At 42.8% G+C, this 16,741-nt stretch overlaps 1 protein-coding gene and 1 pseudogene across 5 annotated transcripts in view; one reads left to right on the forward strand and one right to left on the reverse strand.

Moving 5' to 3' along the window:
• The first annotated feature begins 366 nt into the window (after positions 1 to 366).
• On the forward strand, positions 367 to 2,646 carry LOC148977686 (uncharacterized; annotated as a pseudogene).
• An 8,985-nt stretch (positions 2,647 to 11,631) lies between these two features.
• Positions 11,632 to 16,741, reverse strand: part of LOC120492429 (neuronal pentraxin-1) — a 132,688-nt gene continuing 127,578 nt past the window's right edge. For all 5 annotated transcript variants that reach the window (XM_089134058.1, XM_089134057.1, XM_089134060.1 and 2 more), the window contains 3 exons: positions 13,303 to 13,547; positions 12,952 to 13,131; positions 11,632 to 12,850 (listed from right to left, as the gene is read on the reverse strand). In XM_089134058.1, the coding sequence (XP_088990184.1) occupies positions 12,629 to 12,850; positions 12,952 to 13,131; positions 13,303 to 13,547 (647 nt within the window). In that variant the 3' untranslated portion in view covers positions 11,632 to 12,628. The remainder of the gene's footprint in view (positions 12,851 to 12,951; positions 13,132 to 13,302; positions 13,548 to 16,741) is intronic.

Below are 16,741 nucleotides of genomic sequence, written 5' to 3' on the forward strand. Positions count from 1 at the left end.
TACGAAAAATGACAGTGAAACTAACGGTTGCTTGTGTGTGGGTGATAGTTTTGTTTAGGCCTATTTCACAGTAAATTTGTTTTTTGAACCAATGATTGTGCAAGTGCAAGATTTCTTTAAAGATGTGAATGCACTTTGCAATGTTTTGAACATTAGACAGCCTGTATTACAAGTGATAACCGTTTTGAGTTTTGTGTCTAGAGTTTTGAAAAATGACATCAAGGTTATAGACCCAATTTAAATTATAGACCCATCTTTTGAATTGACATCGAATCTTAGCTTATCGTTTAGAAACAATCAATATTGCATCATTACAATTCAATCAACAACAATAACTTTAGCAGATTATTTAAAATACCTCAATTCATGTCGCTTCTAGAAGGTCTGATGCTATAGATCTGTAATGAAATAGGACTAGGCTCATATAACGTCATTAGTGTAGTCTCCCCCTACTGGACGCATCAGGAACAACAGGGGCTTAAAACTGTTGGGGCGTAAAACTGTCAGGGGCGTAAAACTGCCGGCTCCAGGTCTGCAGCCTCCCCCTACTCATACACATGACTTAAAATGTGATATTGCCTGGACAGCTCTTGCGTTTCGTTTGGTCACACACCACAAGGTGTCACTGTGGCCTCAAAGCTTCAGCACTGCCATTCTGAGGTCGATTGTTGATGTCTGCGTTAAAACACGCCGCCCTCATTAGAATACGGAGGAAGAAATGTTGGAATAAATAAATGTGGAAATAATTAAATGTGGAAATAAATAAATGTAGAAATAAATAAATGTGAAAATAAATAAATGTAGACATAAAAACATAAATACATAAATGAATGTGGAAATAAATAAAAGTGGAAATAAATAAATGAATAAATGTAGAAATAAATAAATAAATAAATAAATGTGTGAAAAAATACAATTATACATAAATATGGAAATAAAAATATAAATACTCATTTATTTGTACTTTTTTACATTTCTTTGTATATTTAATTATGTATTTATTTTTGTATTTTTGCTTTTTTACATTTCTTCGTATATTTATTTATGTCTATATTTATTTTTAATTAAGTCAGCTTTGGCATTCCATATTCCCCTGACTGTTCCGGGAAAAGATTCAAAGCTTCGAGAGTGTCGAGAACAGCGCCATCTGGTGCTTATTTAAAATAAAGCAGCCAGAAGCTCTGGCAGATGAAGCAACCACAACACACCACAGAGTTTCAATGTTATGTGTACAAATAAAAACATTACATGTTTGTGTTTGATTTGTTAATTTGATAAATTCATTTTCCCATTAAAGTGTGACAATAAAATATAATATAAGCTTATATTATTCAATAAGATTTAATGTAGGCCTACTCCCTCTCTCTCTCTCTCTCTCTCTCTCTCTCTCGCAGTGTCAACAATAAGAAACATGAATAAATGAGTAAAAGAACAAATAAAAGTAACCATCACAATAAACACATGCATACACAAGTCAACAACACATGAAACAAAGCTTTATTCAAACTACAAGCATGTATTTACAGGCGCTGAACACGACATCCTACTGAGAGATAGAGGGTCAGAGATAGAGGGTCTCGTAAGGGCAGGTGGAGAGATGGAGGGTCTCGTAAGGGCAGGTGGAGTGATTGAGGGTCTCGTAAGGGCAGGTGGAGAGATGGAGGGTCTCGTAAGGGCAGGCGGAGTGATGGAGGGTCTCGTAGAGGCAGGTGAAAAGATGGAGGGACTTGTAAGGGCAGGTGGAGTGATAGAGGGTCTTGTAAGGGCAGTTGGAGAGATGGAGGGTCTCATAAGGGCAGGTGGAGTGATGGAGGGACTCATAAGGTCAGGTGGAGAGATGGAGGGACTCATAAGGGCAGGTGGAGAGATGGAGGGACTCATAAGAGCAGGTGGAGCGATAGAGGGTCTCGTAAGGGCAGGTGGAGCGATAGAGGGTCTCGTAAGGGCAAGTGGAGTGATGGAGGGACTCATAAGGGCAGGTGGAGAGATGGAGGGACTCATAAGAGCAGGTGGAGAGATGGAGAGACTCGTAAGGGCAGGTGGAGCGATAGAGAGTCTCGTAAGGGCAGGTGGAGAGATGGAGGGTCTCGTAAGGGCAGGTGGAGTGATGGAGGGACTCATAAGGGCAGGTGGAGAGATGGAGGGACTCATAAAGGCAGGTAGAGCGATGGAGGGTCTCGTAAGGGCAGGTGGAGAGATTGAGGGTCTCGTAAGGGCAGGTGGAGTGATAGAGGGTCTCGTAAGGGCAGTTGGAGAGATGGAGGGACTCATAAGGGTAGATGGAGAGATGGAGGGACTCATAAGGGCAAGTGGAGAGATGGAGGGACTCATAAGGGCAAGTGGAGCGATAGAGGGACTCGTAAGGGCAGGTGGAGAGATGGAGGGTCTTGTAAGGGCAGGTGGAGCAATAGAGGGTCTCGTAAGGGCAGGTGGAGAGATGGAGGGACTCATAAGGGCAGGTGGAGTGATGGAGGGTCTCGTAAGAGCAATACTGTGCTCAAAAATCTACAGGAGAGTTTCAATACTATTCAATATTCCTTCCAAAACCTTCAGTTGTTGTTAAATTCTGGTAAAACTAAGTGTATGCTTTTCAACCGTTCTCTGCCAACACCTGCTTGTCTACCTTACATCACCACGCTGGATGGGTCCGAGTTAGAATTTGTTGATACATATAAATACCTAGGTGTTTTGTTAGACAGTTCTCTTTCCTTCCAGCCGCACATTAATAAACTAAGTTCTAAAATTAAATCTAGAATTGGCTTTCTTTTCCGCAACAGGGCCTCTTTTACTTATGGTGCCAAACTTGCTTTTGCGAAAAATACTATTATTCCAATGTTCGATTTTGGCGATGTCATCTATAGAACTGCCATACTCTTTGCTGAAAAAACTGGACGTGATCTACCATAGCGTTATACACTTTGTTACTAATGTCCCTTACAACACCCACCACTGCAAGCTCTATGCATTAGTTGGCTGGCTGTCATTAACTACTCAGCGTAGAGAGATCTGAGCAGTCTACGCAGTCCAGGCCACTGAAAAGGACAGAGATTAGTTACAAAAGTAGGTTGAAATGATTGGGCCTCCATTGCTATCGGAGGCAGTCTCACGCTAGCATCTGGTGCTGGAGGCCACTGAAAAGGTGCTGGAGGCCACTGAAAAGAAAAAAGGATTATTCTAAACAGCAGGAGCCATGTTCTGATATGCTGAGGGGAAGTCGGGAGGCCTGGTTTCAACCAAAGCTGCAGCCTGCTGGCGAGGTCTGACAGCAGAAGGAACTGGGGAGTGGCCCAAGCTTGCTGAAGACCTGCCGCTGTGGTTTGATGCTGGAAGAGAACTAGATTTGGTATGCTGAGATAGTGGTGTTGTCGAGCAAGGTAATCCTGAGCTTTGCTTTGCCTAATGGTCCATTTGGGGGCCAGCATGGACTTCGGAGTGAGGTTAGTTGATTGCAATGATAGGACATGTAGTTCCGCTTTGTTCATCCTTCGCGAGAACTGAACATCCAAAATTGATCAGCGCTTGCCTCAATCCTAAAATGTCCACTTCCCAATAGGTGGAATTGTTGGGACGGCCGAGTGATGGGAAGAAGCCGGGGAGGGATTGTGATGTCTCGCTGGTGGAGGCGAGGGCTGGCCTCTGCATCTAGACGAGCGTGTAGCTGTTCGGGCAGGCAGGCGGCCGCGTGGAGAAGCCCAGGCATGGTTGAGATGTTGGGCGGAGAAGGAGTGGTCCTTGTGTCAGCTGATTGCGACTGAGGATCCGGTGAGAAGTTAGATTCATCGTTGGATGGGAAGAGCTGGAGTTTAGACATGAACTGAGGTAAGTTTGCTGTATATATACCTGTTATCTCATTGATTGGGAGTGTGCTCCAATCGTGTCTAATTAGGCTTGATTACCTGAATGTGCTCCACATGTTTAATTAAGTTTAATTATCTGAATGTGCTCCTCCCGAACTTTGTTAATAAAACATATACTCAGTACAACAGGACATGAAATAGCAAAACATGATTGGAACAGACAAGTTGGTACAGGATCAACTATGGTTTTATGGTATAAAGATTTTTGAAACCTCATTACAAAGAGAATGTGGAAAAATTTGAGGGAAGTATATCGGAAAATTCAGAATTGATTGAGGGAGGAAGAGATGAAGGAAGAGCAGAGATAATACATTTATGAATATTATCAATCTTGGAGCTGAAAAAATCAAGAAACTTATTTCAGAGGTGAGTTGAAACTGGAACAGTTGAAGAACTGTTACATTTGAGTAGTTTGTTAATAGAATTAAACTATTGTCTTGGGTTATTGTGATTGTTGTCAATGATTTGTGCAAAATAAGCAGACCTTGCCGATGCAATTTGGGTCCTATATTCAAGTAAATGTTCCTTCCAGGCCTGGTGAAAGACAGTCAAGCTAGACATACGCCACCTACGCTCCATTGTACGGCACAAAGCCTTCATAACACGCAGATTCTCATTATACCAGGGAGAAGAACGACCGAAGGAAACCAGTCAGATTTCAAAGGTGCAAATAAGTCCAGGCCAGACGAGAGAACAGAATTTAACATTAGAACTTGATCCTCCAATGCATGAGATGGAGAAAAAACGCTCAAGGAAGAACCAATAAAATAAGAGAAATCAGAGGGTTCAATCGATCTAGAGTATGGCCTTTTTTTAGGTATAGGACAGTCCACTAGCTGGTTCAAATCGAAGCACTCCAATAAAGATAAAAACTCTTTTGTTGTTGTTGAATCTTTTATGTCCTTATGGGTGTTAAAGTTCCCCAAAATTAAAGTTCTCTCAAATTTGAGGCATAGCAAACCCATTGAAAGGGGTCCTCTGAGAAACAGAAACTAGAAATCCACAGGATATATACTGTAGATGTTTTAGTTGTAGTGTGTTTTCCTTGAGTATAAAATGAATGAACGAATGAATATAAAATGAATAGTCTAAAATGCTGAAAAAATGCCATAATATTGTCAGTTTATTCTCTTTCTAGTTGAGATTAATCTCAGTAATAAGCTGCACACAAGCAGTTAAGTGGTGTTTTTATATTTTTATATTATTTTAATATTTTTACCTCTTATATAAATCAGAACTGAATTTTTGTTTTAGATGAACAATTACTTTAATTTACATGGAGCTTGAAATGTTGTGATCACATGACCAGCTGAATACTGTTGTATTATGGGACACTGGTGTAAGGACTTTGGCTAGGCAACTCAACTATCCCCCCCCCCCTCCCCCCCCCAGGGGGTTTCTGAAACACACACACACACACACGAGCCCCTCCCCCCCACACACACACTAGAGGCCAAGCTAGGACAAGGAAGTGTCCGATTTCATGCAACCTTTTTGAACACAGAAAGAGGTTATTTGCCATGTTACAGACACTTAACGGTTAATATATTTAATGTATTTTTATATGTGTTTGTGTTGTCCATGTTCCATTGGAATAACTATGACTTTGTCATTTATGCATTTTACATATAACTGTCTATTCCCAGAAGTCCTACGTATAGTTCTTGGTCTTGTTTTAATTCTCTTGGTCCCGCTGAATTAATCAGATACAAGAAATTATAGTAAAATGTATGATTCTCTATATGTACCAGCTTTTCCTTTAGTAAGGACCAAAAATTACCATCATTGTCAGAGCCTGGTGTTCTCAGATAAAAGGATTTATGACTTCTCAAATGAAGTTCAGAGAAGTGTGTCCCTCTCTCCCTCTCTCTAAATTCTAACTAAGGAGAAATGAATCCTTATTTACATACCTGTGCATTCTGTTATATATTCCCTTGAGAAATTGTATGAACAATGTATCCAATCTCCTTATCTCATGATGTGCCTTTTATTTTGTGTTTGATCAATGTTGTTTGAAAATGCTAATGGGATAATGTTTCAAACTCCACAAACTACGACTAACCAACATAATGTATGGCATATCTGGTACCCACCAACTGGTACAGGGAAGATTAATATGGACAAGTACATCCGTCAACAACTTGAATATTACCAGAATGTGCTCACAGTTTTTTCATTGAAGCTTTCCTCACCCCTCCTACACATGCCCACGTGCATCCCTTTAGAGAACAAAGGACCATAAAAGAAGGCTTCCCGCGTGCACTCTCCGATTGGCTCCAGCCAACAGGAAGAGGATGGATTTCTCCAAGGTGATAAACGTGGGAGCGCGGCTCCGCCCATTCTCTTCTGAACATTCCAGCGCTCCTTCAGCATGTAAACCTCACGGGAATCTGATCCGACCATGGATCTTTTCTTTTGTTCGTCTAAAGTTTGTCTCTTCTTTAAGTTAACTTTACCAAGTTCGACTCCCAGGAAAGGGAGTGGACTTTGCCGAACTATTTCCTCGGGTAAAGTCACCTCAAAGACTTTAAGCCTTTCAAACACTCGCGCCGAATGCCAACGAACGCCACGTGACTTCCCACGGAACAAAGGAGCCACGCGCAAGCGACCAACCATGCACGCGGCTGCGCTCCACGTGATGCACGCATGCAGGACAGCACTTCCAGTCGACACGCGGCCCGAACGGGCCGAGCAACGAGCCCGCTACTCACACAGACCAAATATGCTCTGCAAGTATACCTTCTTTTAAAGCTTCTAAGGAGCATTAAGAAAGTGTTTTCATGTTGTTCAGAAAGGTTAACTGACTGTCTTGGTGAATGTAAACCTGTCTCTTCCTCTCTCCATGCTCTTGCTCTCTCTCCCTCTATATACTCCCTCTCTCTCCAACTCACTTGCGCGTATCCATTGTCTAAATGCCCCACGTCATCTTAGTTCGTGTTTTAATGTTTGTAAATACATGTATCATTGTAACGTAGTAAATGCTTAAGTAGTTGCTTTATTAAATGCAATTATGCTCATGTCTGACTGAATCATTGTCTTGCTCATGATACAAGTCCCTGAAGTGTCGATCAAATGCTGCAAAGCTCAAAAATACCTTAAAGGGTATATTTGTTTATAGAGCAGGAAGACTAATTCTTATGGCAACAGAATTTGTTTTCACAAACTCTATAAATTAATTGAGCTAATTAATTTTACTTGTCTTGTAAAACGTGGTCCGTGTAATTGATTGCAATTAATTTGTGGTTAATTGCAGAGACGCACATGTATGCATACAGGTAAAATTAATAAAGCCTCCCTAAATGGGAGATTTATTAACATGTAAGACTGGTCTGATCCAAATCTGTATGAATAATTATTAATTATGTAAGGGTTAATGCCTGACGAGGTGTCCATTGTCAGGTTTTAATGGACGACGGCGAGGCGTGAACCGGCCGACGCGGAGCGGAGGACGGTTGCCTCCGCCGAAGTCCATTAAAACCTGACAATGGACCCCTCGAAGGGCATTAACCCGCTTATACCATGGTCACTTGCCAAATAAAACATTTTTAAAACATTAGCTGCTAGTTTATATTTTAATTAGGCTAAATCAAGTTTTTACAAATAATAACTCGCCTGGTTTATTTAGCAACCAGAGATATTTATAGTCCGCTCAGCTTGTAGAACCCTTCAGGTTCAAAAATGCATTTTTTTTTTCATGAAACACAAAGGTAGGCATAGTTATTATTATTTTTTTAATTACACATAAAACAATTAATCAAACAGGCTTCTTAGGCTTGAAACGCTGTACTCTCCTCCTGACTTGGTTGTCTGGACTGCTGCGTAAAAGGGTCTCATTCAGAGCAGCAGCAGTGTAATTTTCTTTGCGACGTTTCTCCATTTTATTTACATTTTTTCTTTCTTCAGCAGCATCCCAGTCGTCAAAGTTGTCATATTCTCCATAAATGTTAAAAGAAATAACGAAGTCGCTCATTGTTGTATTAGTAGGCTATGGAATATCTAACTAACGTTAGATGTTTGTTTTGATAGAGCAAATTGTTAACGGATACTTTGACTGCCGGTTACTCACAGCTGTTGTGGGCAGCGCATTTATTTATTCATTTCGAATGGTAAACAGGCAGTTTCACCAGAACTACTTTACTAGGTGTCCTCTATCACTTTTTAACGGACACCCTGCAGCCAATCAGAATCGAGTATTCACCCAGACCATGGTAAAACAATTATTAATTATGATATGCATATTCCCCCTTGATCAGACCCGAACAGAGTCTCTACACTGGGATATAAGTGAAGTTCACAAGCATAATTTCGGAGGAGTGAACCCATTTAATCTTTCAATTAACTGCAGTTGCATATAAGCAGCCGCTCACCTTCTTCTGGCATCAGCTGTTTTGGCATCCCTCCACCTCCCCAACTCCACTAACTTAATTTAGGCATCTTGCTACCATACTCCTCATCCAAGCATTTGTAGTCACACTGGAGGGTATATCTAAGCTTGAGTTGAAGCTGCTTCCTCGAGCCCCTCCACTGCGGACTGCAAGCCAAATACGCTTAACCATATTAGCAGATTATATTGGCATCATTAATTGTTGCTTTGTGTGATGCTACATTGAGACCACTAGGTGTCAATATGAATCTAAATACGACTGCCATATCAGCCAGCAAAATTTGAACTAAACAAAACATTTTTGCACCTTTAATATTTTTCCTATTTCTTGATGACATAAGTGAGCCACATACACTGCATCTCTAAAATGTTTCAGAAAATAAAAAAAATAAAAAAATCACAATAGTTTGATAAACTATTAATTGGTTTGGTTATATAAGATTTTCATTCTGTTTTGCAGTTATTACCTCTATTTTACCTTAATCATAATTTTGTCTTTCATAATGCCTACAGAAGCACAAAATGCCCTGTGCACACTGATTGAACATGCATGTTCGAAATTATAACCATTTCTTTTACAGCAATGCAGTCTTTTACTGTATACACAAAACCAAGATAGAGAGGGCAGTGTAAACAAAAACAAATGTCCCAAGTGCACAAACTTAGAGTGAGTAAGATGATGAGAGAATGATAGATTTTAGGGTATCAAGCTCATTTATATAAAATTTAAGACATATGTGACCCTGAATCACAAAACCAGTCACGGGTATCATTGTGCGACTTTTGTGATTCAGGGTCACATACGTCAATAATACATTGTACGGGTCAAAATAAATTATTATATTTTGTCATTTTCCTAACATAAATATATAAAACATGTATGCTTATGAGTAAATGCAGCACAATTGCGAACATAAATGGACAACTTTAAAAGGCAATTTTCTCAATGTTTTGATTTTTTTGCACCCTCAGATTTCAAATTTTCAAATAGTTGTATCTCGGCCAAATATGGTTCTATCCTAACAAACACTACATCATCTCATCAAGCTGAATAAATATGCTTTTATTCATGTATAAATCTCAATTATAAAATATTGACCCATTTGTGTCACAGTCTGCGTCTGCACCATCCTGTCTGCGTCTCCTGCACTACACTTCCCATGATCCTCTCGTCTGCACACCTGAACTCACTCCCTCATCAGCCTCCCGTTCAGCGTCCTGTTTCATCTGTTTCACCTGTTTGCACCTCATTATGTCTGATTCATCTGTGTATTTAGTTCCCTCATTTTTACTCTGTCTTTGTCGGCCGTTGTCTATTGATGTTTGGTGTTAGCCCGTGTGGCGCCTTTGTTCCTGTCTGCCTGCCTGTTTATATATATATATATATATATATATATATATATATTAAAACCCTTGTTCTTCCCGATACTCCGGTCTCCTCGTTCCTCTGCCAGAGCCACACCGTGACAGTACGACCGACCGCAAAAGAAAAGGAGATGGACCTCGTTGCTGCAGTCAATCTGCTCTGCTTAGAGCAGGGGAACCGCTCACTCGAGGACCACTTGGCGGATTTCCTCTCCCTCGTCCCAGCCACATCTTTCCCGGACGACAGCCTCTGCAGCTTCCTATATGCTGGCCTCAACACCGCCACCAGAGAGCTGTTGTCTGGGGAGGGTCCTCTGTGGAACTTCGCTGCCTATGTGGAGTGGGTGCTGGTGTCATGTGGATCTTCTTTCACCGTTGACGACGGCACCAGCCCCACTCCAACGCCCGAGATCTCCTCATCGCTGGTTCCGCCCAGCTCCGTCCAGCCCGAGCTTTCCTCATCGCTGGTTCCGCCCAGCCCCATCCAGCCAGAGACCGTCCAGACCGTCCAGCCCGCGCCAGAGACCGTCCAGCCCGCGCCAGAGACCGTCCAGCCCGCGCCAGAGACCGTCCAGCCCGCGCCAGAGACCGTCCAGCCAGAGCCCGAGACCGTCCAGCCAGAGCCCGAGACCGTCCAGCCAGAGCCCGAGACCGTCCAGCCAGAGCCCGAGACCGTCCAGCCAGAGCCCGAGACCAGGATCCCACCCAGCCTCCCTCTCCCACCTCCTCCCGTCACGCAGCCGTCAGCCCTTCCGTCTGCCAGCTCCCCTGACCCAGCCTGGTCGTGGGATCCCCGGTTTTCGCCTCCCGCCTCCTCCTCCTGGACACTTCCTCGGCCCATTGTCCCATCTGCTCCCCCGTGGCTCTTACCTCCCTCAGCTCCTCCATGGCCCCTCAGTCCACCACCTCGGCCAGGCTCCTTCGACCCTCCGGATTCCCTTCGCTCCCTCGTCATCCTCCCTTCACCTTTGGACTTCCTTCCCTTGGCTCCGCCCCGTCATGTCACCCCCCCCGGTTCTGTCGGACTCCTCACTCCCTCCAGTCACCCGTCAGTCCTCACTCCCTCTGGCCTCACCGTGTCCCTCTGTGCCCCTGTCATCACTTTGGTCACCTGAGCCTGCGGGGTCACCATGTTCCCTCAGTCCCTCATCAGCACCACACGTCGTCAGTCCCTCAGCTTCACCTTGGTCTCCTCTCCCATCTGCTCCGCCCCTGTCAGTCGGCCCCCTGGTGTCGTCAGCCCCTTTTCCATCGGCTCCACCAGGGGTCCTCCCTCCATCGGCTCCGCCCTGGTCTCGCCCTCAGCCTGCTCCGCCCTGGCCACGCCCTCAGCCTGCGCCGCCCTGGCCACGCCCTCAGCCTGCTCCGCCCTGGTCTCGCCCTCAGCCTGCTCCGCCCTGGTCTCGCCCTCAGCCTGCTCCGCCCTGGCCACGCCCTCAGCCTGCTCCGCCCTGGCCACGCCCTCAGCCTGCTCCGCCCTGGCCACGCCCCGCCCAGCCCTCAGATCGTCCCCCCTCCTTCCCCTGTTCTGCGGCGTGAGGTCACGCCTCCCGGGAGGGGGGAGTTCTGTCACAGTCTGCGTCTGCACCATCCTGTCCGCGTCTCCTGCACTACACTTCCCATGATCCTCTCGTCTGCACACCTGAACTCACTCCCTCATCAGCCTCCCGTTCAGTGTCCTGTTTCATCTGTTTCACCTGTTTGCACCTCATTATGTCTGATTGATCTGTGTATTTAGTTCCCTCAGTTTTACTCTGTCTTTGTCTATTGATGTTTGGTGTTAGCCCGTGTGGCGCCTTTGTTCCTGTCTGCCTGCCTGTTTATATATATATATATATATATATATATTAAAACCCTTGTTCTTCCCGATACTCCGGTCTCCTCGTTCCTCTGCCAGAGCCACACCGTGACAATTTGACTGGTTTTGTGGTCCAGGGTCACATATCTGTTTATCTATTGATTTATACTTTATCCCAACTCTCTACTGAACAGTAATTGAGTAATGACTGCAGAAGTAAAATGCTATTTATATATACTGTATATCACAATTTTATTACAAAAATTATATATTTATCATCGTTCAGTAGTGCCATGCTTTTCGCATATCAATACAGTAAAAAACCCAACCCAAAACAATCGAAGCAGATGTCAGCATTGATGTTGGAGCATTTGATAATTAATGCTGTTAATGTACAAATGACATTCCTAGAACAGAGTAAAACACACCAGAGCCTTAACTATCGCTGTTGAACACACTTCAGAAAACAGTAATGCATCAATAAAAGCTAAATGTTATTGCATAACACAAAGAGTAAGCAAACAAAAAGTGTGTGCTGAACTGATACATCAATTCAAGGCACTCAGGCTGTAAGCATGTTGGCAACTAAATGACATTCTTACAGAAACATCAGTGAGATCACTGGAATCAAATTCAGCAAGTGCCATCCTTCTAAACTTCTTTTTCCAAGTAAATAAATAATTTTCTCCCATCCTATTTTCAAGTCCATGACAGTGCAAGATCCGGTGGGAATGGGGTACCGATATTAAATAAACCGTCATTTTAAATGGTGACGATTTGTGATTGGGTTATCAGCAATGTGTGATCATTGGGAAAAAACACAAGAGTTATATTATGATGCACTGTTGCATTACTGCCCAAAATGCTGCAAAGAGACAGTTCTTCAGTTGTTGGCCCCTTTAAATAAATATAAGAATGAAAAAATAAGCAAACTGTGTCCACATGCAAAAAAAAAAGCAGCAAAAATATTGCTAATGCTAACCTGGAGTAAAACTGTCGCTTTGAGGTTGGCAAGACAATCAACAGGAAACTATTTCATTAAGACAAATAAAATATTCTAGTTTTGCACAGAAATATTTAGGTATTCATAGAAACCCCAGATGTATGCATACCTTTGAATGTTATATCAAGAACTGTTTTTTTTTTTTTTTTTTTTTTCACGAACATCAAACTAAGGACAAGAAAGACAAAAACTAGAAACATTGGATCTGGCCCCTCTGCAGTTCAGTTGAGTTGACGGCAGGGCTCAAAAGTCCATTTAGTGGCTCCACCGAACACATCGATATTACACTCCAACCATGATAACACATTGCCAGCTTGTGTTCTGTTGTTGCAGGTTGCCAGGTTGTAAATTTCACCACCTGTCAATTTTCTATCCCATATACTGAAGTTCGCCAGTTCACCTACAAAGGCTTGGGTTGCATCGAAACCTCCACCAAGTGTGTCCTGCAAGTACAAAAAACAACCAAATTAAATATTAGGTAGCTAAACAGCAGGCAATTTTCTTTTTCTACATAAATTAAGCCTAATAGGACTAATAGTCTTACCTGCTCCTGACCTAAGACCAGCACACCATTGGGTTTGATTGGATGGTAGGGTGCCAGATTTTCTCCAGTTCCACGCAGAACACCATCCTGAAATGCTTCCCATACTCCATCACGAGTAGTCCATGTTATGCAGATGTGATGCCATTTACCATCGTTGATAATGAAAGGTAATTTTGCAACCTGTAAAGTTATACTGTAGATTACTCAAATGGCTCTTCTTTTTTAAAAGACCAAATGACTTAGCAAACTCAGAGATACATATTGACATATATCTACTGTATAATACAGCCCCTAACAATCATGTAATCAATCAGCCATTATATAATTGCATTATTGTTTCTGACACGGTACCTTATCATTTATGAGAATCTCCATTGGATTGTTCCCCCATTCTATGAGAACAAGCTCATTGGCTTGTCCAGGAACAGCATAGGAGAAGGGTGTTCCTACCCCGGGTGATGCGTTGGATTTTATCCACAAGCAGAAAGAGAAGGCATACATTTCTGGTAGACTTTTTTTCACTTTGGCATACATGTAATTTGTTCTTAAGGGGAACGTTATCTGAAATGTGTCCAGTGGCCTGTTACCTTTTGAACCTGCAGAGTAAAAAGTAATAATGTTAAAATTTAACAATCTTAATCTCCTTCCAGGGCTCCAGACTGCGACCAAATGGTCGCATTTTGCAACCAAAATTTGAGAGGGTGCGACTGAATTTTACATCCAGTCGCACCTATGCGACCAGTAAATTTGCCACACATTAAACACATTGGTAAAGCGAAGGGGCGCGTCAATGAATCCGTGACAAGAATAGCGGGAAGGAGACGGAGACAAATATCACAACATGATGTGCGTCTGAGCAATCAGTACGGTGTACATTTTAGGACATCCTCAGACCTCAGACATATGAAGACAAGGCATCATGCCTCAGACTAAAAGGCTTCAGCTATTGGACAAAACGGCATCACGCCTCAGACTGAAAAGCTTCAGGTCTCAGGAAAAACAATGTCAGGTGTCAGGTCTCGTACATTTAGGCATCAGACAAAACAGCCTCAGACAAAAAGGCATCAGGCAAAACAGCCTCAGACTAAAAGGCATCAGACAAAACAGCCTCAGACAAAAAGGCATCAGGCAAAACAGCCTCAGACTAAAAGGCACCAGGCAAAACAGCCTCAGACAAAAAGGCATCAGGCAAAACAGCCTCAGACTAAAAGGCATCAGACAAAACAGCCTCAGACAAAAAGGCATCAGGCAAAACAGCCTCAGACTAAAAGGCATCAAGACAAAACAGCCTCAGACTAAAAGGCATCAGGCAAAACAGCCTCAGACTAAAAGGCATCAGGCAAAACAGCCTCAGACTAAAAGGCATCAGGCAAAACAGCCTCAGACTAAAAGGCATCAGGCAAAACAGCCTCAGACTAAAAGGCATCAGATCAGACATAAAGGCATCAGTTCGCATTGGCCCGCCCCTTGTGACGTCACGTGTACACGCGGTTCATAGCTCGAAAGAACCAAAGAAAGCTTTACTTCACAATAGTTTGCACAAATATGTCATCTAACATTTTAAACGTGCAAATAAAACTCGCGAAATGCATGTTCTCTTCTGCATACAATGAAATAAGTGTAACATTTAATTAGAGCATATATATCACTAAGATTTTTTCTAATGTTGTAAAGTGTAGCCTAATTTCTCCCTGTGATTAAAGCTAATTTTTCAGCATCATTTTCAGTTTTACTCCAGTGTCACATGATGATCCTTCAGAAAACACTCTAATATGATGATTTAATGATCAAGAAACATTCATTAGGGCCCAAGCCCTGAAGGGGCGAAGGCCCTATTGTTTTCCTTGGGATTATTTTTCTTCACTATTATTATTATTAGGGCCCAAGCCCTGAAAGGGCGAAGGCCCTATTGTTTTCCTAACGATTATTATTATTAGGGCCCAAGCCCTGAAAGGGCGAAGGTCCTATTGTTTTCCTAACGATTATTATTATTAGGGCCCAAGCCCTGAAAGGGCGAAGGCCCTATTGTTTTCCTAACGATTATTATTATTATTATTATTTATACGACTATTTGGGCACTTTTGGGGCCCTTAACATGCTCAAAAACTCTTGAAACTTTGCACACGGGTCAGAATCCGCGGCCATCAGGGCCGGGCTGAAGATGGTACCCGGGCGTGGCAGGGGGGCTAGACAGCGCCCCCTGGAACGGGGTCCGAAAACTTGGTCCATAAATCAAACACGCTTGCATGTAATAATATGAAACTCGGTGCACATGTTGATCTCATCGTTCATATATACCTCAAACTATTACTTTTTACCCCAGCCCAACAGGAAGTCGGTTATTTAGGGTTGTTCATAAAACACTCGCAATGGAATTTGAAGTACTCCTCCTAGAGAATTCAAACACACGGCACGAAACTCGGTCAGCATGAAGTCAAGGCATTGAGGATGAAAGTTTGCGAGGGGATTTTTGATATCTCAAACGGTTTGGCCGTGGCGAGGAAACGAAATTATGGCGAGAAACGTGAAACAGGAAGTGTGTTATAACTTCAGCATACATTAACTGATCTTGATGAAACTTCAGCAGTGTGTTCGCTGTAAGAGGACGATCACATGGATGTGACTATTGTGAGTCAAAGTTATAGCGCCACCAACTGGCAGCAGGAAGTGTGTCACTTTCAAAATGCTTTGAAATCACCCTCTTATTTTTACCCGATTTGCTTCAAACTTAATCTGTATAATGTAAATACATAGAAGATGAAGACCTGTGAATGGATTCTTGATATCTTTGATACTGTTTCCGTGGCAACGCATCAAACTTTAAAATTCTTTTTTTTGATGATTTTGAGACTCTTAGCGGCTTTTGGGGCCCTTAACGGGTTTGAAAACTCTTGAAACTTTGCACACAGGTCAGATCCCACAGCCATCAGAGCCGGGCTGAAGATGGTACCTGGGTGTGGCAGGGGGGCTAGACAGCGCCCCCTGGAACGGGGTCCGAATACTTGGTCCATAAATCAAACACGCTTGAATGTAATAATATGAAACTCGGTACACATGTTGATCTCATCGTTTCATCTATACCTCACACTCTTACTTTTTACCCCAGCCCAACAGGAAGTCGGCTATTGAGGTTTGTTTGTAAAACGCTCGCAATGGAATGTGCAATACTCCTCCTAGAGAATTCAAACACACGGCACGAAACTCGGTCAGCATGAAGTCAAGGCATTGAGGATGAAAGTTTGCGAGGGGATTTTTGATATCTCAAACGGTTTGGCCGTGGCGAGGAAACGAAATTATGGCGAGAAACGTGAAACAGGAAGTGTGTTATAACTTCAGCATACATTAACTGATCTTGATGAAACTTCAGCAGTGTGTTCGCTGTAAGAGGACGATCACATGGATGTGACTATTGTGAGTCAAAGTTATAGCGCCACCAACTGGCAGCAGGAAGTGTGTCACTTTCAAAATGCTTTGAAATCACCCTTTTATTTTTACCCGATTTGCTTCAAACTTAATCTGTATAATGTATACGGCAGATGTAGACCTGTGAATGGATTCTTGATATCTTTTAAACTGTTGCCGTGGCAACGCATCAAACTTTACCATTCTTTTAGGATGCTTTTGAGACCCTTAGCATGCTTCAAATCGCATGAAACTCGACAGACACATCACATTTATTAGCCAGTAGACATGTGCAAAGTTTCAGAAACGGGCGTGGTGAGGGCTCAGTAGCACCACCTTTTGACAAAAGTGGGGTTGTTAGTTTTAACTAGAGTTACAAAAATCGGTA

The sequence above is a fragment of the Pimephales promelas genome, chromosome 8 (assembly GCF_988280905.1).
Source record: "Pimephales promelas chromosome 8, fPimPro1.hap1.1, whole genome shotgun sequence".
Taxonomy (NCBI): Eukaryota; Metazoa; Chordata; class Actinopteri; order Cypriniformes; family Leuciscidae; genus Pimephales; species Pimephales promelas.